General features: G+C 46.8%; 1 protein-coding gene and 1 long non-coding RNA gene across 6 annotated transcripts in view; one reads left to right on the top strand and one right to left on the bottom strand.

The window, feature by feature from the left end:
* Positions 1-2,612: 2,612 nt before the first annotated feature.
* LOC110345848 (uncharacterized) lies at positions 2,613-13,787 on the bottom strand. The gene is made up of 4 exons (XR_015449474.1): positions 9,631-13,787; positions 6,324-6,539; positions 5,246-6,230; positions 2,613-3,591 (listed from the first exon to the last, which is right to left on the bottom strand). It is a non-coding gene; the product is annotated as an uncharacterized LOC110345848 (long non-coding RNA).
* Positions 13,788-13,896: 109 nt separating this feature from the next.
* Positions 13,897-24,414, top strand: part of Uck2 (uridine-cytidine kinase 2) — a 167,152-nt gene continuing 156,634 nt past the window's right edge. For all 5 annotated transcript variants that reach the window (XR_015449470.1, XR_015449471.1, XM_087206825.1 and 2 more), the window contains exon 1: positions 13,897-14,145. Coding sequence is in view for 3 of the 5 variants with exons in the window: in XM_087206825.1 (XP_087062951.1) it covers positions 14,047-14,145 (99 nt within the window). In the remaining 2 variants the exon portion in view is untranslated. The remainder of the gene's footprint in view (positions 14,146-24,414) is intronic.

Below are 24,414 nucleotides of genomic sequence, written 5' to 3' on the forward strand. Positions count from 1 at the left end.
TTTAAATAGATAATATAATTTTTAAATATGAAGTTCAGGGAATTATCTAAGAACTGAGAAACTGTGATGACTATTTGTCCTATTCAGATGGAATCTGAAACATAAAAGAGTTTTTAAGGGCAAAATGAATATCAACAGTTTTGATGTTTCATGAGATTCATGTAACAAACAGCTCAAAACAGTTTAATAATTGGATTGGACTTTTCTCAGGATTTCAAATTTGTATAATAATTATCAGCCATCTGTGAGACCCAATTTATAGATCTAGACCAGATTGGATGCTTTTTTTTTTTTTTGTACCGTGGATCGAACTCGGGTCCTTGAGCTTGCACAGCAGGCAGTGAAACCACTGAGCTAAATCCCCGGCTATTGGATGCTTTTTATAGTCAAATAGTGTTCAATGTCTTTGGTCTATATCTTCTGTATTTCACAGAATTTTAGAAAATCCAGTAGGCAGTGATCTAGTCCAGTATCAGGAAGACTCCAGTTTTATTTCTTTTCTTTTTTGGTACCGGGGATTGAACTCGGGACCTTGGACTTGCAAGGCAGGCGTCAGAACCACTGAGCTAAATCCCCGGCCCAAGACTCCTGTTTTAAATGTTAATTTTCAATGAAATGAGCGAAGATCTAATTTATTCTACAAATGGGAGTTGGGAAGGAGTTGGGGAAGGCTAGTAAGTAAGTTCCTTTAAATTTATGATGTGTTATTATTATAGGTGTTATTATTATTGTTACTCCAGCCTCAGGCTACCTCTTGGATAGGTTGTAGAGATAAGAATATGTATTTGAGGGAGTCTGTAAATGCAAAGTTACACTAGTGACAACATTAATAATCATTAGTAGTGGGGGCTGGGGATTTAGCTCAGTGGCACTGTGCCTGCCAAGGGCAAGGTCCTGAGTTTGATCCCTGGTACCACACACACAAAAAGATAATAATAAACATAATCATAATCATAATCATAATCATAATCAGTACCACCGATTTTCATTAGGAAACTTCTATATATTTTTCTGTCTTATATAAATCTCTAAAAAATTTGGTTTTGAGCCAGGGATTTAGCTTAGTGGTGCTGCTGCCTGCCTGGCAAGCTCAAGGTCCCAAGTTTGATCCCCGATACAAAAAAACAAAACAAAACAAAAATTTGGTTTCACTCTCAATGAAATGTGAATATGTCTCTATGTGTGTGTATGTATGTATTTTAAATGTCTTAATAAATCCCTATTGTATATGAAACAAATTGTATACATCCAAATAAATTTTATGAGTGCAGGAGATGGATTAATTAAAAAAAAAAAATTCACAACAGGTCCGGGGATTTAGTTCAGTGGTTCCCCCACCTGCTTTGCAAGCACAAGATCCAGAATTCGATCCCCGGTACCAAACAAACAAACAAACAAACACCACAACAAAATAAGGGTTGTGGTTGATTCAGATCTGTGCTATTGAAGTCCATTAAAAATTAAGAGCAAGGGAAAGGAAATCCTATCAAGGTTGTTCTACGCTAAAGAATAAACAGTACAGCTGTTACCTCTAACTGCAGCCTTAATAGTAATTCTCTCTCATTTTTCTTTATTCGCAGTTTCTAATTTGTCTCTAATCCTATGGTACATGTAGAGTGGAGAATTAAAAGTCAAAGTCATAAAGCGCAATATAAAAAGTACTCAGCACTGACACCAGTGCAGCCTCATTCTCAAACACACAAAAGCCCTTTGTGAACGCGGCCAGTTCAGTCCCCCAGCAGAGCATTCCTCGGAGAATACAGCCAGGCATCCCGGGGACAATGGCTCAGTTAGAGCCCACAGACCCAGGTCATCAGCACAGGCCACGTTGGCACAGCACGTGGGGAACACACCGGGTTGTTTACCAATTACTATACCAAGCAAAAGAGGCCATTCCCCTGCTACTAGGAAATAGTAAACCATTTGGCAAATATTCTCCTGGGTCATAAGATACAGAGATGTTTGAATGTATCTAATTTTTCTTATAATCTTTTTTTTTTTTTTTTTTTTGGTACCAGGGATCAAACTTGGGACCTTGCGGTTGTGAGGCAGGCACCAGAACCGCTGAGCTAAATCCCCAGCCCTGAATGTATCTAATTTTTAAGAAGAAAAATGGAGAATGAAAAATGTTAATACTAATTATTATTATTTTTTAAATAAAAGAGAGCTGGCCGTGCATAGTGGTGCATGCCTGTGATCTCAGCACTCGGGAGGCTGAGGCAGGGGGATCGCTGAGAGTTTGAGACCAGCCTGTGCTACATAGTGAGTTCAAGGTCACCCTGAACTAATAATGGGGCCGTCTCAAAAAAACAGAGAAAACAATTAAAAAAAGAAAGAAAGGAAGGAGGGATGGAAGGAAAGAAGGAGAGCTATAGATGTGACTTGTTCAAAATGTCCAAGTTTCAAAAATCCAAGCTAGCTGGGCATGGTGGCACATGTCTCTCATCCCAGCACTTGAGAGGCTGAGGCAGGAGGATCACCATGAGTTCAAGGCCAGGCTGAGTTACACAATGGATTCAAAACCACAACCCTTGAATTCAACTACATAGTGAAATACTATCTCAAAAAAAAGGTAAAATGTTATTTTATTTATTTATTTATTTATTTTTAAATTTTTGTTAGGTCTCACTTTGTTTTTGTTTTTGGTGTGTTTTTTTTTGAAATTTAAAGAAAAAATTTATTGAAGATCTGAAAAACAATTCCTAAAAGACTGACTTTTCCAGAAAACTGTAGCTACACAATGCATTGTGTCTATCGTGTTAAAATGTGCATTAGACACAAATACAAAAACCATGAAAAAATTCATCATTCTTCAACAGTTTGAGCAAAGAGAAAATGCCTAAGGAACAACATGAATGACTTGCAAAGGATGGGCTCTTTAAGCACCGTTTAAAAAAAAAAAGCACAAATGGATGAGTGTGTTCAGTTATATACACTGAATTGGACCTTTGGCACTAGGAATCAGAGCATTTTGTCATATAGCATTAACATGTATTATAAAAGTGAGTAGTGTCAAAGGAATAGAACCACCAGCATTCAAGAGCAGCTTTGTCAACTAGGCAATAAAACACTACATCATGTCTCTTTGTTGTCCATCATTGAATACACTGGTAGCAACTTTGAAATGAAAAAAGAAAAAAGGAGCTGCAACTCCTTTTATTTTGTTTAAAATCAAAACAAACATCAACTCTGTTACACACTAACATCTTCAAAGTACATCATTTGTACAAGAGAAGGACTAGGAACAAAAACCTGTTGACAGAGATCCAAACACCGGTGAGAGTGCCTCACACTGCTTTCAATGGTACTCAGGAGGGGCCACTTCATAATCACTGGCACTAAACAAAGTTGCTGAATTCTTCGCCAGCTACTTGAGGAAATCATGAAGATAATTCAGAAATAAAGCAAGGCTTTTCTCATCCAGAGGTGTGTAGGCTGACATCACTCCAATTCGTACAAATAATCTCAGTAGATGTGGTGCTCCGTACACTTGCGACATAGGTGCATCAGGGTGATCAGCAAGGATTTCAGCATACTGTGGTCTCTCAAATTTGTAGAGGATCTGAGTGCCCAGCATCACATTGAAGTATTCTGTAAAATGTTATTTTAAAAAGTCAGTCCTTGGCCAGGTGTGGCGGCACACACCTGTAATCCCAGCACTCTGGAGGCTGAGGCAGGAGGATTGCTGTGATTTCAATCCCAGCCTAAACTAATAATAAGACCCTGTCTCAAAAAAAAAAAAAAGTCAGTCCCTTCTGCATTTCTTCTAGGGAAAAGAGACTTGAAGAAGTACTGGTTAGCATGTTCAGCTTGCCTCTTCAGAAAAAGATATTATGGTTTGGTAAAACACTGGCTTATTTATTTTTAATATTTTATATTATTATCATTATCATTATCATTATTATCTTTGTTTCCAGTACTCAGAATTGAACCTAGGACCTTTACACTGAGCTACATCCCCAGCTGTATTTAATTTTTTTTTTTTAATTTTGTGACAGGGTCTTGCTGTGTTGCTAAATTGCTCAGCCTGTTCTTGGGCTTGCAATCTTCCTGCTGCAGCCTGCCAGAGTCCTGGGATTATAGGTGTGTGCTACCATGCTTGGCTAAAGCCCAGGTCTAAACAAATACTGTCTTTACTGCAGTATTTTTTTTTTTTTTTTTTGGTACCGGGGCTCAAACTCAGGTCCTTGCGCTTGCGAAGCAGGCACTGTAACCACTGAGCGAAATCCCCGGCCCACTGCAGTATTTTTTAGGGTATTTAACATGCTAACATACATTGTGGCTTTCTGTGAGAAGTCAAAACAGAAATGGAGAGTGATCCTCAGGTGTTTCCAAACTTACTTCTTCCCACTATCTTTCTTTCCTCTTAGGACCATTGTTCCAAGGAGCACCCTTTGGGAAACACTGTTGTAGTAGTTCGAGAAAGAGTTCATTCCATATTAAGCATGCATTTGTTCATATCTAAAGGTGCACTTCTCATTACACATAGTTTGTGTCCAGATCTAAGTTATTCAAATTACAGATTTTTAAAATATTAAACTGACTTTACTTAAAAAAAAAACAACCTTTGGTTGTCTTATATTACCCTTTTTATGTATTGCTGAATTTGGTTTGTTAAAAATGTGTTTAGCACTTTTCACAATACTCAAGAGATGATAAGTGTCCATTAACAGAGGACTGAAATAAGAGAGCATGGTATGCATGCACATTGGAATATTATGCATCCATAAAAAGAATGAAATCTGGTCATTTTCAATGACAGCGGTGGCCTGAAGGGCAAGTGAAGTAAGCCATGCACAGATGTAAAGTACTGCATGATACTCATTGTGTCTCTTGCTTTTCGCTATTGTGTCAAAACCTGAGAAAAACAATTTAGAGAAGGAGGAGAGGCTTATTTTAGCTCAGGGTTTCAGAGATTTCAGTCCGTGGTCAGCTGGCTCCATGGCTTCAGGCTTATGGAGAATTTGGTGGTGGAAGGGTCTGGCAAAGCAGCAAGACTTGGAGTGGGGTGGGAGGAGCAGACTAGAAACTACCTCCCATGATGCACTCTGCTCGGCCAGGCCCTGCCTCCTGTTCCTATGACTCCCAATAATGCCTTCACAGCATGATCTCATCAATGGTTCAATCCACTCCTTAGAGTCCTCCCCAAAGCTCATCAGCAACCAAACCTTCTACACAGGAAGCCTCTTTATCCAAGCTGTAACACTCACTTTTATAGGAAATATAAAAATGGTGAGGCACATACCTGTAATCCCAGTACTTGGGAGGCTGAGGCAGGAGGATAGCAAACTGGAGCCCAGCCTAGGCAATTTAGCAAGACCTTATCTCAAAATAAAAATTGAAAAGGGCTTAGTGTGTGCAAGGTCCTGAGTTCAATCCCCAGTACCAAAAACAAACAAACAAACAAAAAAGGGCTTAGTGTGAAGGCCCTGAGTTCAATCCCCAACATTATACACACACACACACACACACACACACACGAACACACACAAAGTTGTTCAATAAGAGTTAAGTTCTAGTACAGTTGTGTAACTATAGACAATGGTCATGTATTGTGTATTTATAAAAGTTGGAAGACCAGCCTGGGCAACATAAACACCAGTCTGGTTACTTTTCTCATTGCTGAGACAAAATACCCAACATCCAAAGTTAGAGGAGGAAAAGCTTATTTTGGCTCACAGTTTGCAGAGGTTTCAGTCCATAGTTGGCTGGCTCTAAGGCAGGGTGGCTTGGCAGAGGGGCATCAAAGAGAAGAAACAGTCCATGGCAGGCAGAAGGCAGCAAGGTGGCAAGGCGGCAACAAACCACAACCCTCCCTCTGTCCCTCAGGTTACATTCTTACCCTTAGGGCCAGTAGCACTCACACCCAGAGTGGGGCACCCTTAATTCTCTGTGCCAAACCAGTCAGTGGACTGATTTAGTAATCACACACCCCTGATCCCAGCATCACATGCTCTAGATCCAGCCACCTCTAAAAAGCCCTGCTTATGACTGCATGAGGCTTTAGGGAGACATCTAGACACAAGCCATAACAACTTCCATCTCAAAAAACAAACAAACAAAACAAAACAAAAAAACCTCCAAAAGAGCCAGGTATGGTGGTACACACTTGTAATCCCAGCACTCAGGAGGCTGAGGCAGGAGGATTACCTTGAGTTCGAGGGCAGCCTGGGCTACATAGTGAATTCAAGGCCATCCTGAACTATGTAGTGAGATCCTGTCCCAAAAAACTAAAAGGAAAAACAAAACAAAACAACCAGATAAACAAAAACCCCCAAAATAACTTTTCAGCAAGATACCATGAATGATGAGCAAAAACTAACCTGTTAATTCTGGTAATCTCATTTGGCCTCCACCAATCAGTAGCCACCACAGCCAAAGACAGTCTTTCCTCACATCCTTGGGTGCCCAGTTCCAAGCCAAGCCAACAGACGAAGTGTAACCCCACTCTGAGGTTGACGTCATAGCAGTAGCATCTTCTGCTTCTTTTGTTGTTAAACTGTCACCAGGCCTGGGAGTAGGCTGAGGCAGGAAGGTCCCTAGGACATGACATTTAAGAAGCTGCTCCTTTCTCTCTCTCTTTCTCTTTTTTTTTTGGTTCCAGGGATCTAACTCAGGTCCTTGCACTTTCAAGGCGGGCAGCAGAACCACTGAGCTAAATCTCCAACCCTGGAGCTGCTCCTTTTTGAGGTACATTCTGCACTTGTACTTGCTCAACGAAGAGTAAGCTCCTCCCTACTTTTTGCACCCTAGGCATTTCTCTTGTCTCACCCTAGTCTCAGACTGGTATCCCCAAGTAGAAGGCATCTGATATGGTGTGATGGCAAAGGCGTCATCTGCAGTTTGGGAGGGAGAAGGTGGGTTATTTGCAGAGAAGGTGACTCTAAAGCTAGCTGGGGAAGGTGAAGGTAGTCACTGTGGAAAAGTGAGGCAAGTGATAAGAAGTTGATAAGAAGGATTTTAGTCTGGGGGTAGGAAAAGAGACAGAGACTTGGGTTCAGGGATATAACCGGCTAATAGGACGAAATTAAACAGTTAGATCATAGGAGTCCTCATCTCCCAGTCCATGGACAGATATCAGGAAAGGCCTGCAAGGAGCTGGGCCTCACGGCAGGAAGTGAGTCACACTGGTAAGCCAAGCTTCATCAGCATTCACAGCTGCTCCCCATGGCTCCCATCACCACCTAAGCTCCACCACCTCAGATCAGTAGAGGCATCAGGTTCTCGGAGGAGGAGCCTAAACCCTACTGTGAGCCACACATTTGAGGGATCTAGGTTACACACTCCTTATGGGACTAACCAGGACTTTCACACACTTGCCCCACGAAACTGGGACCCTGGTGTCAAACAGATTGGGAACCACTGGTTTAGAATATAAGGAACAGGCTGGGGGCCAAGCTCAGGGTGGAGCCCTCACCTAGAATATAATGAACAAAGGAGGGATGGTGGGTCTGACATTGTTGAGCTCAGGTAGCTCACTGGGCAAGATAGCTGAATCCTTGACTATCTTAGCTTGTTTTCATAGAATCGCACCAGAAAGTAGCCTGGTTTGGGAAGGAGAGAAAAAAACCAGGAAATCTCTAAAAAAACTATAAATTGTAGGGCTGGAGATGTAGTTTGGTGTTAAGGGATTTGCCTAGCACACACCCATGAGCTAACAAATAAATAATCCCCCTCCCATAAATTCTGTATGTTAAATTTTCAGTATCTTATAAGTCTTCTTGTGCTCACAGCATGAAGGACTTATGAAGCTGGGTCAACTAAAATGTAAGGGCCCTTGCTTGATTTTTTTTTTTTGAGGGAGGATGTATACTGAATTCAACAAGTTTAACAACTTGCCCTTGCATATGCTATATAGGCTACAGAGCTCTCTGACATTGTTCTCAATTTAAAATTGAATTTGTCTGTGCTTTTCTCGATTTCTGTTCCCAGTTCCTAAAAATCTCTTTTCCTTCTAGCCTGCTAGTCGATATCCATTTTTTAAAAAAAAAAATTTGTGAGACAGGGTCTCACTATGTAGTTTATCCTGACCTTGAACTCACTATGTAGACCAGGCTGGCCTGGAACTCATGGCAATTCTCCTGCCTCAGTCTCCCAAGTGCTGGGATTACAGGCATGTGCCACCATCCCCCTGCATTGGGTGACATCTGTTTTTGAAAAGATTTGTGGATATCTAATTGATAGACCATACAATTCACCAATTTAAATCATACAACCATCACTATAATCAGCTTTAGAACATATCCCTCACCCCCCCAAAATTTCTGGGCCCATTAACAATCACTCCCCTGTTCTCCCCCAACTTCTCTAGTGGAAGCAATCAGTAATCTACTTTTTTTTTTTTGGTACTGGGGATTGAACTCAGGACCTTGCGCTTGCAAGGGAGGCGCAGTGCCCCTGAGCTAAATCCCCAGCCCTCTACTTCGGATTCTATAGAATTTCCTATTCTGGACATTATTTTTAAAAATTTATTTATTGCTGGACATGATGCCATTTATCTGTAATCTCAGCTATGCAGAAGCCTGAGGCAGAAAGATAGCAAGTTCCAAACCAGTCAGGGAAACTTTTTTTTTTGAGACAGGGTCTCTCTATGTAGTGGAGGATGCCCACAAACTCACAATCCTCAGCCTCCCAAACCCTGGGATTAAGTGTCTGCCACCACATCCTGCTCAACCTGGGTAATTTAGCAAGACCCTGCCTCAAAATAAAAAATAAAAAAGGCTGATGACATAGCTCAGTGACAGAGTGTCACTGAGTTTGATTTCCACTCCCCAAAAGAAAAAGTACTTAACTGGTAACATAAAAGATAAGAATTGTACACGTTAATGAGGTACCACATAACAGTTGATACATGTCAATGTTGTGTAATGTTGAAATCATATTTATCTTAAAGGTTAATGATCAAAAAATATGATAGGGATTTAGCTCAGTGGTTTCGCTGCCTGCTGTGCAAGCGCAAGGTCCCGAGTTCGATCCTCGGTACCAAAAAATATATATATATGATGAATGTTTAAATTAAAAATTATAGTAAAAACACATTGGTATTAATCCTCCTCAAAATATTCAAAATATCCCCCCACACTTCAAACACACACTATAAGTTTTGGCAATGTGTCTTTTACTGTGATAGGTTTATAAAAAAAAAAAAAAAAAAAAAAAAAAAAAAATTCACCATAATTTTTGATCACCACCCCTATATTTATCTCCTCAAACCTTTATCATCTCTTTATAGTTGGACATTACCTCTTAATTTTTATCAGAAAGCACCTTTGGGGATTAGGTGTTCTTATTTTTGGAACTTCTCTCAGCCCCACGGATGGATTTCTGTGACAAACCAGCGAGCTATAGCGGAAAGAGGGGAAGGACCCAGATATTTAACAACTCCGAAGTGCTCAGATGCACTCCTCATTTTCACAGCCAGCTGCCAGCCGGGTTGTCACTTAACAGTTGAAGAACCTGAGGTTTACAGAAATTAAATATTCCGTGGAAGGTTACAGAATTAGTAACAAGGCCAGGGTGCGAACTCGGCCCTCGATCAGCGTCTCTCAGACCTCGGTGGGCCTAGGTTCACCTGGAAAGCTCACAGGAGCCGCCTCTCTGTGTGGGCCGCAGAGAGAGTTCCTGACTCACCGCTTCTGGATTCTCGGGTGGAGCCCAGGGCTTGCGTTTCCAGCCGCCTCTGCCTCCCTGCAGCTGGTCTGACGCTGCACTCTCCTGGGTTGTCTGTGAGTGTCCGAGTGTGATTGCTTTAATATTGCCGGAACATCTTTGTAAATCAGCGCTCAGCACCTGCCAAAGCCACTGCTGATGGTTGCGAGGTGGAAGGTAGTGGGAAGGCAGTAGGGAGAGAGAATTCATCATACAGAGGCTGAAGTGTAATAGCATCGACTCTGGCTCACAGTGAGATAAGCAAAGAGAGAATTGAGCACAGTTCCAAGAAGACGCTAGGAAATCTCAGCTGGATGTAAAGTCTTCTGTCTTTGCCTAGTTCAGAACCAGGGCTCCTTAAAGAGAGAAGGCGGACAAAGGACCGTCCACAGCAGTGCCTCTCATTGTTCCTTGGCTGCAGCTGCAGTGGCACACTCATGCTGACTTCATCCCAAATGTGAACCAGGCCCGGAGTTAATCAGACCAAAAGCTTCTTAAAGGCAAACAAAATATCACACATGCCAAGCAAACGTCATTTCCTCGAATCCGCTGTCACACTGGGGTTTATTAAAAATATTTGAGTTTTTTTTTTTCTCTCAGCGGGAGAGGGAAGAGCACAGCTCAAAATCACTGAATTCAGAATCTGCAGTGTAATTGCTACCGTGGGCCCGAGTGCTATGTGAACATCTCCAGCGAGGGGATTTGGTGACCGGGTTCCCCAGAGGATGACACAGCGCAGAGACCTCGGGCAGCTGGCCCGGCCGCATAGAGTGGAGATCCGGAAGACCTTGTTGAGGTCACCGGAGCTGAAACTCCTCTTAATAATTCAGGCAGGCCTGGGTGCGCTCTGTGTGGGGGGAAGACACGAGCAGAGCGCTGGTGTCTTCTGCTAAGGAGATCTTACCTTCCTCAAGAAAATTTGTGATCCTTTTCGGAGCACTTTCCTGGCTATTAACTCCTGCATAGGGAAGTGTTATTCATATGAAATGAGGTGCGGAGAAGTGCAGAGACTCAGCTCAACTAACGAGTAAGTCACCTCGGTAACAGCCGTGCTGCCTAGGACTAGTGGCAGGCAGTTTCCCTGCAGTGCCAACGACGCACCAGGGGATGGATGGGCTAACGCGGGGTACGTGTGAGTGAAGGGCACACACGTGTGGAAGAGACGAGCACTCAGGAAAGGAGGAAGGAAGCGAGGGCCAGGAAAAGCTGGATCTCCCTTCTAACAGCCTCCAGAGAGGAGCGGAACCCAGTCTCGTGGGAAGGCCATTATGTGTATATGTTTTCTGTAAGGGTGGGCCCCCCCCCCCCCGACTGATCACGCCCCTCCTGCAGATTCCAGGACTTCTCTATGCTGTTACATTGGCAATTAAATTTCACCCTGAGTTTTGGTGGCGAGAAGCCACACCCACACTGCCGCAGCCAGGGAAACAACACACTGGGATGTGAGAGTAGTCATCACATAATTATAATCAAAGGCACACCACCTTTCCCTTCAAAAAGATGAAGATGCTGTTTGCTTGTTTCTTACTTCTTACATATTTGTCCATTTGTTCATTCATTCATTCAACAATCATATTGAAACCTTCCTGCTTGCTTTCATTCTGCTCAATGGGCCTTCCCCGTTGAGACACAGTATCTCTTCAATCACCCAACAAATATTTACTGAGGCCCCAGTAGTGTATAGCAAGAAACTGTTCTAGGTGGCTAGATACATAGTAATGTTAAAAAGGGGGCAAGAAGTGTTTAAATCAGTTCAGAGTAAATCAACTGAAACACAACAGAAGAGGGCATTCCCAGCGGCAGGCCTATTATCCTAGCAATTTGGGAGGCTGATCCTGGAGGATCCAAAGTTAGTGATTTAACTGGGCTTGGTTGGCACACCCCTGCAATCCCAGCACTTGGGAGCCTGAGGCAAGAGAATCACTGCAAGTTCAAGGCCAGTCTGGACTACATAGGGAGTTCAAGGCCAGCCTGAACTACATAGCAAGACCCTGTCTCAAAAAACAAACAAATAGGGCCGGGGATTTAGCTCAGTGGTTTCGCTGCCTGCTGCACAAGCGCAAAGACCCAAATTTGATCCCTGGTACCAAAAAACCCAAGCAAACAAACAAACAAAAATAAAAGAAGAAAGAAAGTGACTTAGGTGACTCAGTGAGACACTGTCTTAAAAAATAGCTGGAGATGTAGCCTAGGTGTTTACTATCTTTCAACTCTGAAAATTTTTATGATATAATATTAATGGAAAAAACAAGAGGAATAAGGCCAGTGGGGATTTGGGAAAAGTTCACAGCGGATTCAGGGCAGCGTTGTCTCTTCTTCCTCTCAGCTACCCAATATCCCCATGCTAATCCCTAGCTACTGGCTCATTGTTCCAATTTCTAATGGGCCTTCTGTGGGCTACACAGATTTCTGCAAAAGTCCTTGCAGTCTGTGAGGTTTCTTTCTTGGAGAAAAGACTCAGGAGCAGGGGCCTCTGGAAGCCAGGTAAAACGCACCCACTCCAGGAGGCTCAGGAGAGGACCTCCAGCAATGCTCTCCCTGGCCTGCTTCCCAGGGGCTGGGAAGCCACCGACCATTAGAGTTGCTCATCTGAGCCCCTACAGAGACTGGTGAAGGGTCCCCCCCAAATCACCTTAAAAGCAAAAAAAGACTGTTGTGTTCTCTGATACTCTTAATTTTCTTTACTATTTTTTTTCAAAATAATTTTCCACTTAAGGCAATTCGGTATAATTAAATGCTACCGACTTTAGGTCTGTCTTCGGCTGCACGGCTCCACCAGGTCAAGCTCAGAGGATGAGGGTGGAAGTTGCTAGTCTAATCCTGCCTTCCTCAGTGCCCAGCAGAACTTCCTTTCCAGTTCAGCATCTCAGAGTCTCTGTCTCTACTGAGGATTGAACCCAGGGCCTTTTCATTAAGCTACACCTTTTTATGTTGAAACAGTCTAGCAAAGTCCCTAAATTGCCCAGGTTGGACTCCAATTTGCAGTCCTCCTGCCTCAGCCTCCCAAAGTGCTAGGATTAAAGGCATGGGCCACCAAACCTAGCTCAGGAGCCTTTTTTTTTTCTTTTTTTGGTATCGGGGATCAAACTCCGGAACTCTGGACCTTGTGCTTATGAGGCAGGCAATAGAACCACTGAACTAAATCCCTGGGTCTGGGGCCTTTTTGTCTTAAATACTAACGGGGCCTAAACTGTACCAGGCGCTGTTTTACGAATTTTACATCAAATAATGCCTTTAAACTTCACCAAAAATCCTCTGTTGAAAATGGCCATTGCAGCCAGGTGTAGTGCTGCACGCCTGTAATCCCAGCATTTTGGAGGCTGAGGGAGGAGGGTCCCGATCCTGTCCCCCTCCACAAAAAAAGCCATTATCGTTTCCATTCAACAGAACAGCACATCCAGGCACAGGATATTAAGTAACTGGCTCACAGGCCTGAACATGAACACAGAAATCTGACTCCAGAGGTGGAGGCTGCCTAGTTCATTAGCTGGTACTGCTCCCACCTAGCTGAGCGAATAACTGCCAATCTCTGAAAAGCCTGTTCAATTAAAGGCATTGGCAGATCAATATGTCATTGTTATTTTAATATTCCCACCATCCCTAACTCCACAAGAACCCGGTATTTCAGACGTGAGATACTGTGGCTAGGAAGGGCATTCATTTTCCGGGAGTCACAGGAGGACAGGCCTGCTAAGCAGAATGGCGCTCAGGGGTTTCCAAGACAGGAAATATCTAAAGCCAGCGGCTGGCACACTATTTTGGGCAAATGAGAAGGAGAAATAAATTAATCTTATTTTTCTGAAAACACAAGTTTTTAGCCTGGATGAATGGTGAATAACATTAAATCCCTCCCATTTTAAACCTTCCCAGCTCATTCTCATTTGTTTCCCAAAGGTGGGGCATCCTCCCCATTATTTGATCTATTATATTAGTCTCTCTTCCCTTTTCTTTAAAACTCCCCTTCAAAGAGGGGCAGTAGCGTCCACACCCAAACGCTCCTCGGCCCCGCCCCGTCCCGCCCCGCCCGGGTCCTGCTGGCTAGGGAAAGGGTTAATGGGTGTGAGGGGGCGGCGCGCCCTCCCGGCTCACACCTTTCCGAGAGACCTGGGGCGGTGGCGGGCCGGGCGGGGCCGGGCGGGGCCGGGCGGGGCGGAGGCCGCGGCCTGGGCGTATAGCAGCAGCGCGCTCCCCGCGCGGATTGGAGCAGAGGCATCACGCTGACCTCGGCCTGGGATGTAAACCCCGCGCCGGCCTCTGCGGGCAGAGGAAGGCTGAGGGCTTCTCGGAGAGAGCCAGCCCATCCCGGCTCCGAGCCGTGGCCTAGATCTCGGCGGCGCCCAGCGGCAGGAGGAGCCGGGCGCGGGCGGGGCGCACGTCGGCTCCCGGGCGGTGCGAGCCATGGCCGGGGACAGCGAGCAGACCCTGCAGAGCCACCCGCAGCCCCACGGCGGCGAGCCCTTCCTGATCGGCGTCAGCGGGGGCACAGCCAGCGGCAAGGTGGGACTGCGCCGCGTGTGGTGTGGCGGGCGCGGGCCGGGCCGGGCGCCTCGCTGCGGCCACGCGGCGGCGGGCGGGCTCGGGCGGGCGCGGGGATGGCTGGGCCGGGACCCATGGCCGGCGCGCCCCTCGCCCCCCGCCCGCGCTCCAACTCTGGGCCGGGGTCCTGTGCGAGAGGGGCGGGAGAGCGATGCTCATTGTCTCACGGGTCTGGGTTAGGGCCCGAGGCTCCCCCCCGCAGGCTACACCGCGCCCCCGAGGAGTCCAGCGGCCCCGGCCTGGCCCCGGCGCGCTGGCCCAGCGGAGCCAAGGGCGCAGCGAGCCGGACGCCGGCCCGGGCGGGCAGCGCGCGCGACGGGAACGCGCGAGGCGGCGTCCGGGGAAGGGGAGCCGGCCGGGCCTCGCGGGGCTCCCGGGGCAGAGCCAGGGCCCGAGCCCCAGCAGCGCGGTGACGTCCGCGACAGGTCAGCAGAGGCTCCGTCTCCGACGCAAAGAGGAAGCGTGCTCGGCACCTCGGAGAAAGTTGCTGTTCGTGCCCCGCGGCGCCCGGGTGCTGTGCGCCTCGGCGCCCGGGGAAGGGCAGGGGTGGCCGCGCGGGACTCCCCAGAAGCCCGTTTCTTTGTTTTATCAGCAAGGCGGAGAGGGTCCCGGCTTCACCGCGGGGTCCTTCTGCAGGTGGAGCGGGGTGGAGCCCTCGCAGAGGGTTTTCTTTGCTCCCCGAACTGCCTGTGAGATGAGGCTGTTTGCTGCCCCGTCTTGACCGCCGCCTCCAACTGGGGCCCGGCCGCCCGGTGAGGCTACTGGGCAGAGCGAGGCAGGAAGGCTGCTTGGCGCCATGAGGAGCGAGCCACGAGGTTGGCGCTCCGAGCCGCCTCCTGTGAGGCCCCTCCTCCATTTTGCTTTTGCATTTTCCCCTCCTGGTCTGGAAGCCTTGGGCACCAGGGGCCCAGACGCGGCTGGCGCAGGCAAACTTCCTTACTAAAGCAGATCCATCTCATGCTTAGCTTAGCTCTAGGGCCCGGAAGTTTATGATCCCTTTGCTTTTAAGGTTAAGTGCTTTAAAAAAAAATTGTAAGTTGTAACGTGTTCTTTACTAGTGCATCTAGTAATTCAAAGCGAAACCAGGATGCTAGTCCTTTCTGGAAGCCCCCTTGTCTCTAGAACGTACTCCTGGTGTGGGACCTATTTCTGTTCTTAGCTGTATTCCCGAGAGTGATGCCTAGCATATAATTGAAGTCCCCGAGTCAACCTAAAGTGCAGTCCTCCTAGTGGAGGAAGAGACAAACTTGCAGCTGAGTGGAACGTTTAGCAACAAAATGACCCCCTAAATAATTTAGTCACCGTAGAGGTGAAAACAGACCCGAAAAAGTGGAACTCCCCGGTTCTCCCTGTTCCCGTGTGTTTCCCACCCAGCGCTTGTTCTGCATTGATGTAATCAGTCGGTGTGAATTGTGTTCCTCACTTAGGGACCTCATGGAGTGAGACAGAGCCCTTCGCTGCCTCTGTTCCCACGGGGAGAAGAGCGCAGGTTTCGGCGGAGCAAGTTGTACATTTTAGCCTGTGATACTTTGTCACTGTTTAAGATTATTTTATGGGTTTTTTTTTTTATTAAAAAGGTCCAAAGCAGCACTGCAACTTCTGTAATTACATATTGTAGCCAGTTTGCTGTAATTTCATCTTGATTTTATTATTCTAGTCCTTTAGTGCCATTCCTCCAAGGAAGTGGAAGTGAAGCGCTGTGTGCCCCCTCCCCGCCCCGCCCCCCAGTACTTGGGACTGAACCCAGGGCCTCCCCACTGAGCCACATTGCCAGCCTTTTTAAATTTTTAGTGTGTTGTTGTTGTTTTGAGTCAGGATCTCCCTTTGTAGTTCAGGCTGGCCCCTGAACTCACTATGTAGCTCAGACTGGCCTTGAACTTGCAGCGATCCTCCTGCCTCAGCCTCCTGATTGCCGGGATTACTGGCATGGGCCAGCCACCATGCCCGACTTTAATTTTTAATTTTGAGGTAAGATCTCACTAAATTGCTAAATTGCCCAGGTTGGGCTTGAATGTGTGATCCTCTTGGCTCAGTCTCCCAGACCCCTAGGATTACAGGGATGGGCCATCACACCCAGATTTTTTTCCTGTTTTTTTTTTTTTTTAAATGGCCAGCAGCAGCAAACTGGATTTCCTTTGGAAGTCTCAAACTTGAGCATGGTGGTGCAAGAAGGGGCTGGAAGCAAGTCAAGTTGAAGTCTGTGCAAGAAGTCTTAGAGAGCCATCAAAAAATGACAGCTTTTGAGATAGAGGGAACCTTAGAGCTCTCAGTTCAGTAGTCTCATCACTGCTTTTTACTGTGCTGAGAATGGAACCCAGGGCCTGCACATGCAGTCTCACCTTGTTGTTTTATTTTGAGACACGGTCTCCCTATGTAGTTCAGACTGGTCTTGAAACTTGGAGTGATCCTCCTGTCTCAGCCTCCTGAATCCTGGGATCACAGGCATGCATCACCGTTCCCCGGCTGGGATCATTTATAGGTGGTAAAAATGAAGCCTTAGGTAATAACATTCCAATCATGTGCTTGGTGGCAGAGCTAGGACTAGTGCTGCTGGGGCCCAAGTTTACCCTGCCACCTCGAGAGGGGCCGTTTGGGGAGACCTGAGCGGTCATGGGCTTCACAACCTAATCCAAAGAGAGTGGAAATACGGACTGCTCTGTATGCCCTGTCGCCCTAGGTACAGGTCTTGACTTTCTTCCCTCTCCTGTCCCTCCTTCATAAGAAAAAATAGTTCTTTTGGGGGATGGGAGGGCCTTTTCCTGTGTCGCTGTCATTTGTCCCGACTTGGTGGCTGCCAGAGTACAAGTATTTTATTTCAGACTAAATTATTTTGGTCATGGAAGGCAAGATAGTGATACCAGCCCCGTGTATCACTTTTTAAAGTTTGTTTTGTAGATGAAGATGAGTTAGAACTTCAGAGTAAACTTTGCTAGTCTGACATGGCACACTGTTGTTAAACTCATCTTGACACTGGTGGGTTGAGAAAGTTATTCTGATCTTTGTTAAATAACAGATTCTTGTATTTCCTCCCACTAGAGATAGTGAGACTGAATCCTGGAAAGAAACAAAACCAACCAGTGTAAACTTCTTTATGTGCATCTATATCCCTGACTTTTTTTTTTTTGGTACTAGGGATCAAACTCAGGACATTGCGTTTGCAATGCAGGCGGGGGCACCACTGAGCTAAATCCCAGACTTTTAAATGCCATTTCCTTTCCTGTTCGTTTTTGTTATTCCCACGTCTGGCCTGTCCAGACAGCCCTCTGTCTTCTCTGCCGTGCCTTCGTAGTGGTCTTCCCTGTCATTCATTGACCTTTTGGAAATCTTGAACGCCCATTGCAGTGTTCAGCACAGTGCAAATCCCCCTGGCCCAAAAGTACCGCCCCACTCTGTATTTTTCTACACAGGCAAATGTACACAAGTACAGTATTATCTTTTGCCTTTGTTTTCTTTGAACAAAGGAAGGTTTTGCTCTGTGGCTCAGGCCCTCCTTGAACTCCCCATGTAGCTCAGGATGACCTTGACCCTCCTACCTCAGCCTCCCAAGTGCTGGGATTATAGGCATGTGCCACCACATGTGGCTCACAAAGATATCTTTTTTTTTTTTGGTCCTGGGGATCAAACTCATGTCGTTGCACATGTGAGGCAGGCAGCAGAACCACTGAGCTAAATCCCCGGCTCACAAAGATATCTTTATGAACTGCCTTCGCCAGTACTTACTTTTTGTCCTCTACCCTCTTAGGACTTTTTTTTTTTTTTTTTTTGCTGTACTGGGGATTGCTTTTGCTTTCCAGGCAGCTGAGATACCACTGAGCTAAATCTCCAGCCCATGGACTTTTAGGGCACTTTCTCCAGGGAGTTTTGTTCATGAGAATTACATTTCCTTGGGCCGGGGATTTAGCTCAGTGGTTCCACCACCTGCCTTGCAAGCGCAAGGTCCCGAGTTCGATCTCCGGTACCAAAGACAAATATATAGAATTGTGTTTTCTCTCTTCAGCTTCTGTAGATTGACCAGTTTGCCTTGTCCTGTGCCTGTTTGCTGCTTCCTTGTTATTTAGGTTCTGTAAGAGAATACTGTAACATTATTTAAATGCTTGGCACTAAGGGGAAATCTAGGTAGAAGGAAATAGGCAAGAAGGTCTCTGTCTGGAGTGTTTTTACGGCCTACGGACTTCTTTGGAATTGAATCCAGGGAGCATTGAGCTGCATCCGCAGACCTATTTTTCATTTTGAGAGAAGTTCTTGCTAAATTGCCCAGGATGGCCTCCAACCTGTGATCCTCCTGCCTCAGCTTCCTAAATACCTGGAATTACAGACGATGGCCACCTCACCACTTACTGTTTAAACTGTTTCTCTCATCCGGCTCATTTGTCCTTAGAGATTTTGATTATCTTTCCCTTTGAAGTTGGCCGGGCAGAGGTTTTCCCAGTTGCTGAACGACAGAGGTGGGAAGAGGTGAGAAGAGCTTTGGATGTGACAGTGTTGGGACTGGGGTTCGGAATTTTCCCTTCTATGCCCACTCTGAACCTTTCTGCGTGCAGTGACCACTCCTTGCGGGTATTTTTAGGGGACTTGGGTCTGCGTATGAGTAATACAGGACAGGAGAGGAAATCGCTATCCCCTCAGAGGTGCGGGTTGTCCCTCAGCTCAGCCTGACTGTGAGTCAGCATCTGTTTTGGGGGTGTTTGAGAATGGGCCCTGTGCGCCTGTCCCCCCGGGCCCCACTGCCCCATCCCGGGGACTCAGTGGCCGCCCCAGCCAGGTGGTTTGTTCAGACCCGGCCTCGGCTGCCTTTAGCTTCAGCTTGGTTTTTCTGAGCATCGATTGTGTATGTTTTATTTTTGTTTCGAGAAGCTGTTGGTGTCATTACTATTTTGGGGTGAGTGAAATTAGTTCCTTAAAATTTTTTTCCTTTATTTTCCCCTCTTTTTTATTAGTGTATGTTTTGCAATACGTAATAAATACATCCATTGTGGGGAATTGGTATTGGTATGCACACATAGCCAACCTCCATCCTTTTCACTTTCCCGTCCCTTTTCCTGTCTCTCCCCAACCCCAAATCCTCTTACAACATTATCCTCCTTTGGGCGGGGGATCTAGCTCAGTGGTTCCAGCACCTGCCTTGAAAGCGAAAGGATCCGAGTTCAATCCCCAATACCAAAAAAAAAAAATGCCAGTTTAGACCCATTATCCTCCTTTGTGGCTGAATAGTACTCAAGGCCTGGAGTGAGCCGGCCGTGCTGCCCCCCCCCCCCCCCCCTGCTGTTTCCATTCCAGCCAACCCGGGCTGCCCAGGCCACTTTCTTCCCCTGTCCAGGGGGTGTCAGTCAGCACTGCTGTTTTGTTTGGCCTGGAATCCTCTCATCTGTTCCCTGTGCTATCCCTGTGCCGATCTAGCGGTCCCTGGCCTGCAGCTGCCTTCCCTCTGGGCTGATGTTTTATTTTCTGAGTGTTTTAAGCTCACCCTGGCTGATCCCCTGGCTTCAGCTCACTGTACGGACAGCTAGAGCCTGGGTGGTCTGCTGCTTGCTGCCCTTTCCCTGAAGTCTTTCTAGTGAGAGGCCTGTGATGCAGACAGATTGTACCTGGGAATTCCACTGCTGGAGGCTTGACCTTTTTTTCTTTGCTAGTGAGCACTGTGATGGTGCTATTGGAATTCTTCAAGGTTTTGAAATCTTTTCAGCTTGTAGGCCTCCCACCCCCACAGTGCTGGGTACTTCAGATTGAACCCAGGGCCTTTGTACTGAGCTACATCCCAACTTTATTTTACTTTTATTTTAGGACAGGATCTCACTACATTGTTTAAGTTGCTCACCTTTGGCTCAAACTTGTGATCCTCCTACCCCAGCTTCCCAGGGTACTGGGATTACAGATGTGTGCCACCATACCCAGTTTGTGTCTTAATTTTTTATATCAGCACAAAAGGCTTATGAAATATGCTTTTATATATGTATATACGTCCTTTTTCTTTAGACCATTTTTTTTGGGGGGGGTACTGGGGATCGAACTCAGGACCTTGAGCTTGTGAGGCGGGGGGTGGCACCAATGAGCTAAATCCCTGGCCCTAGACCATTTATTTATTTATTTATTTAGGTATCAGGGATCGAACTTAACATGCCTGGCTGTTCTCCATTTTGAAAAAAGTGTTTCCGTGAGGTAGATGAAGACCTCCACTTCCAGTGATTTCATGGCTCTGAAGTATTCCTGTGTGATTTAGAATAAGATTTTTCATTTGTCTAAACTTTGAGGAACCTGTTTATAGAGATAGGTAGATGACATAGGAGTTTTGTTATTTTATTTTATTTTTGGTACCAGGAATCGAACTTGGGACCTTGCACTTTCGAGGCAGGCACTGGAACCACTGAGCTAAATCCCCGGCCCAGGAGTTTTGTTACATTAAGGTCACTTAGTTTTTACCTTTCGACTGTCAGAACCTGATAGATTTTTATGAGTCAGCCAGCTTGTCATTTTGTCATTCTTGGCTTCTTTTAATTTTGTGGAAAGCAGGAAACTAGAAGTCTCTGCATGTGTAAGGCTGATATCCTCTCCCCCGCTTCCCTCCCTCTCTCCTGCCCCTCCCCCTCCCCCTTCCCCCAGTACTGGGGATTGAACCCCAAGGCCTTTGTCCTGAGTTACATCACCAGTCCTTTTCAAAATTTTTCAGACAGGATCTTGCCAAGTTGCCCAGGCTAGGTTCAAACTTGTGATCCTCCTGCTTCAGCTTCCAACATTGGCCACATTTTTCTTTTCTTTTCTTTTTTTTTTTAAAGTAGGAAGATGTTTAGTTTTTATTTATTTATTTTTTTGTACCGGGGATCGAACTCAGGACCTTGCACTTACCAGGCAGGTGCCAGAACCACTGAGCTAAATCCCCGGCCTGGAAGATATTTATTGATAGGAAAGCTCCTGAAGGGCAGGAGGGGTCCCGAGCGAGTAGCCCTTGGCTACATTTTTCTTCACTTCCTTTGTAGAGAGAGGAAATCCTTGAGCTGAAGGAGCGGAAGATAGAGTGATGTTCTGAATGAGAGCAGCAGTGAACACTGCTGGCAGGATTAAGCCAAGAGAGCCTTCCCAAGACCGACTGCTGAGCCCACGAACTCAGCTGAACACAGGCTGACCACTGGGTCTCTGGAGGCAAGGCCACCCACAGTCGGCACAGTGCCGCTCACGCTCACCTGTTGTCCCAGCATTAGGAGGCCGAGGCAGGAGGCTCACTTGAGCTCAGGAGTTGTAGGCCGGCCTGGGCAACTGAGGAGCTGCTGGCAGCGGGAAGGCTCAAGTCTTGGGGAGATCCTCTAAGAACCTCGCTGTGCATCTGCCACACATGTGGTTTGCTGCCTCACAGTGAGGTTTAAGGTCAGTTTGGTGGGCAGACTCTCTGCTCTGCATTGTCTGCTCCCAGTGAAACTTGGGAGCCTCTGTTTTGCTGGCAAGTATGCCTTGGGGTTGGCCAGGTGGGAAAACCTGGGCTTTACAGTATCCAGCCTGTGTTCATTTCACATCCCTGTCCCGCCAGTCTGCTCCTTCTGAACTCTTTCCCACATCTGTGAAGAGGAGATGCTGTCTGGTTGGAGCATTGTTGGAATTAAATGAGAAAATGTGGGCACAGTAGTGTCTGCAGCCAGGACTCCCGCCCTGCAGCCCCCATGTTGGCAGAACAGGCTCTTTGATCAGTGTTTCGCTGTGTAGCCCAGGCTGGCCTTGGACTTGCCTCACCCTCCCAATTGCTAAGATGATAGGAGTGCAGCACCATGCTGGATGATCGGGCTTTATTTGAAAAGAAATTTCTGACTGTACATCTGTTTAATTGGCAAATAAAAATTGTATATATTGATGCTGTGTACCTTGTTGAATGCTAAAGCCAAGCTCACCCCCACATCCATTTCCTCCCTTATTTTTTGTTGTAAGGACACTAAAAATTTACTCTCCTAGAGATTTTCACAATTGCTATTGACTGTAGTTACCATCTTTTTTTGCATTACTGGGGGTGGGTCCTAGGGCCTTTGCATTGAGCCACACCTGCAGTCCCTCCCTTTTTTAAAATTTTGAGACAGGGTCTGTCTAAGTTACTAAGTTGCTCAGGCTGGGCTTGAATTTTCCATCTTCCTGGCTCACCCTCCCAGAATGCTGAACTTTCCAGTGTGTGCCATCAAACTTAGCTTCATAGTCAACAGATCTCTTGCAGCAGTTCCTCCGTCTGCCTTTGGCCAGTCTTGCTGTCCAGTTCTAATCGGCCCAGCTCCCCGTGGTGTCCTGGAATGGGGCCCTTGGTATGGATAAGGACCCGTTAATTACTGGGAGTTCTGAGTTCTCACTGGCGAATGTCACTTGGTTACTTAAGGCCTTGGGTTTTCTTCTTTGTCCTTAGGGCCCACAAGGAGTCAGATGTTGGGCACCTTCTGTCTTCTAGGGCAGATTTCTCAGTGTTCTTACTCTCTCGTTAGCAGTTTGTTGTTTGCTTTAGCTATTCTTTTCTGTACTTTAGTTGGGCCTTTTCTTTCACAGTATTAAAACGACTTGGTTTACAGTGGGTTATTAAGGGGAAGGAAAAGCAGTTTATTAACATTACCTTTTAAAAACCTTTTTAATTCAAGGTAGAAAGCATCCCTGAGTGGAGTATAAGTGTGTAGTTCAGTGCAGAATCCCAGCCTGAACACACCTGTGTTAGGTGCCAGCCTGTTACCAGCCTGGTGCTGCTCCCGTCAGCTTCCGGTTTCCCTGCTACCGCGTGGGAGTAGATCTGAGTGGCTGTAGAGGCTTGGATAGTAGACACATAAACAGGAAAATGAAGTCTCCACATGCCTAGGAAATTCCCGCTCTTCCTGTAGTCTAATCACAGATGTCTCCTCAAGCTTTCGCCCCATCCTGCTCCAGAAGGAGCCTTGTTGATGACTCACAGTGAGCCATGAGCCGTAAGCTCTCGGGAGGTGCTGGGATTCAGCAGTACATTCCCAAAGCCACACATCTGACTTGTCAAGCCCGAATCCAGCCTAGCCCCTGCCCACAGGGTCGGTGTTCAGTAAATACCCTCCACGCTGACCCAGTGGGGTACCCTTTCCTGGTGACCTGAAGCGCCTCTCCTCCTGTCTTGTGGCTGGCTCTTTGCACCTGAGTGCTAGATTCCGGGATGCTGGGATGCACTAACCCCACCCCAGCCCCTTGCATGGAGAGGGCTTCAGTGAGATCCTTGAAAGTGTGAGAAGTGCCACAGAAGTGGTGCAGTCGGTATGTGCTGCCACGGGTCAAGAGGGATTGGCCATTGTGAACGGCTGTGGTGAAGCTTTTCTTGCTGAAGTCGCTGACACTCAGCCAGGCTCTGGATCCTGTTGAAGCCATTGATTCCTTTGCACAGGTCTGTAACACTGGGCAGAGCCTGCTAACGCTGGGAAGCTCATTTCCTACTCTCGCTGGCTGGCTTCCTGTCTCTGCTCTGTGTGGCCTGCCTCACAAGCCTACTCTTGGCTCTCTGGTCCTGTCCCTCTCTGTACTCTGGACTCTTCATTTGTTAGTGGCTCTCTGATCAGTTACACCCCCCCAGGCCTTTCTCATTTCTTCAGCTGTCCTCGGACATTCCGCCCGATGCTCGTGGAATACATCTGTCCAGAACGAGACTCCTGACAGTGCTGGCCCCACCACAGACCTGCTGCACTGCTTTTTTGTCTCCATCCATGCACAGGTCACTGTTGCCTCTGCTGCTCTTTGGCCCTTCCACATCCACACAGTCTGTTGGCGCGGTCGGCCTTACTCTGACTTTCTCCTGGAGTCGCTTCCCCTCCCAAGCCGCATCCTTTGTTTCTTGCCTGGGTAGCTCCAGTGGCTGATTCCCAGTGTCAGGCTGGGCCTCCTCCAAAGCCTTCTCCACAAGGCTGCTGAAGTCATCTTTTAACAGATGCAACTGTGGTCATGCCTGTCACTCCTGTGGAATTCTTCAGTGGCTCTCTGCCTTCGGTCTTGCTGGCAGCATTCCCTCCCAGCCAGCTGAGAAGAGGCTTCGTCTCCCCACCTTACTTCTGTCACTCCCCACGTGCCACTCTTCCTCTTTCCAACCCCATCAGCTCTTTCCACTTGGCAGATCTCAAAGCTCACCCCCGCCCCTTTGTGCTTGTGGCTTTCCTGCTTGACATGTTGCCCCATACCATGGGCCACCTTTGTTCGGCCTTCGATGCCTTTTTCTGCCCTCCCCTCCCACCCTTGGATGTGTTTGGCCAGACCCTGCAGTCTGGGTTGAAG

This window comes from Heterocephalus glaber, unplaced genomic scaffold (assembly GCF_053883595.1).
Source record: "Heterocephalus glaber isolate CG9 unplaced genomic scaffold, H.glaber_assembly_v1.0 deba00000738, whole genome shotgun sequence".
NCBI lineage: Eukaryota > Metazoa > Chordata > Mammalia > Rodentia > Bathyergidae > Heterocephalus > Heterocephalus glaber.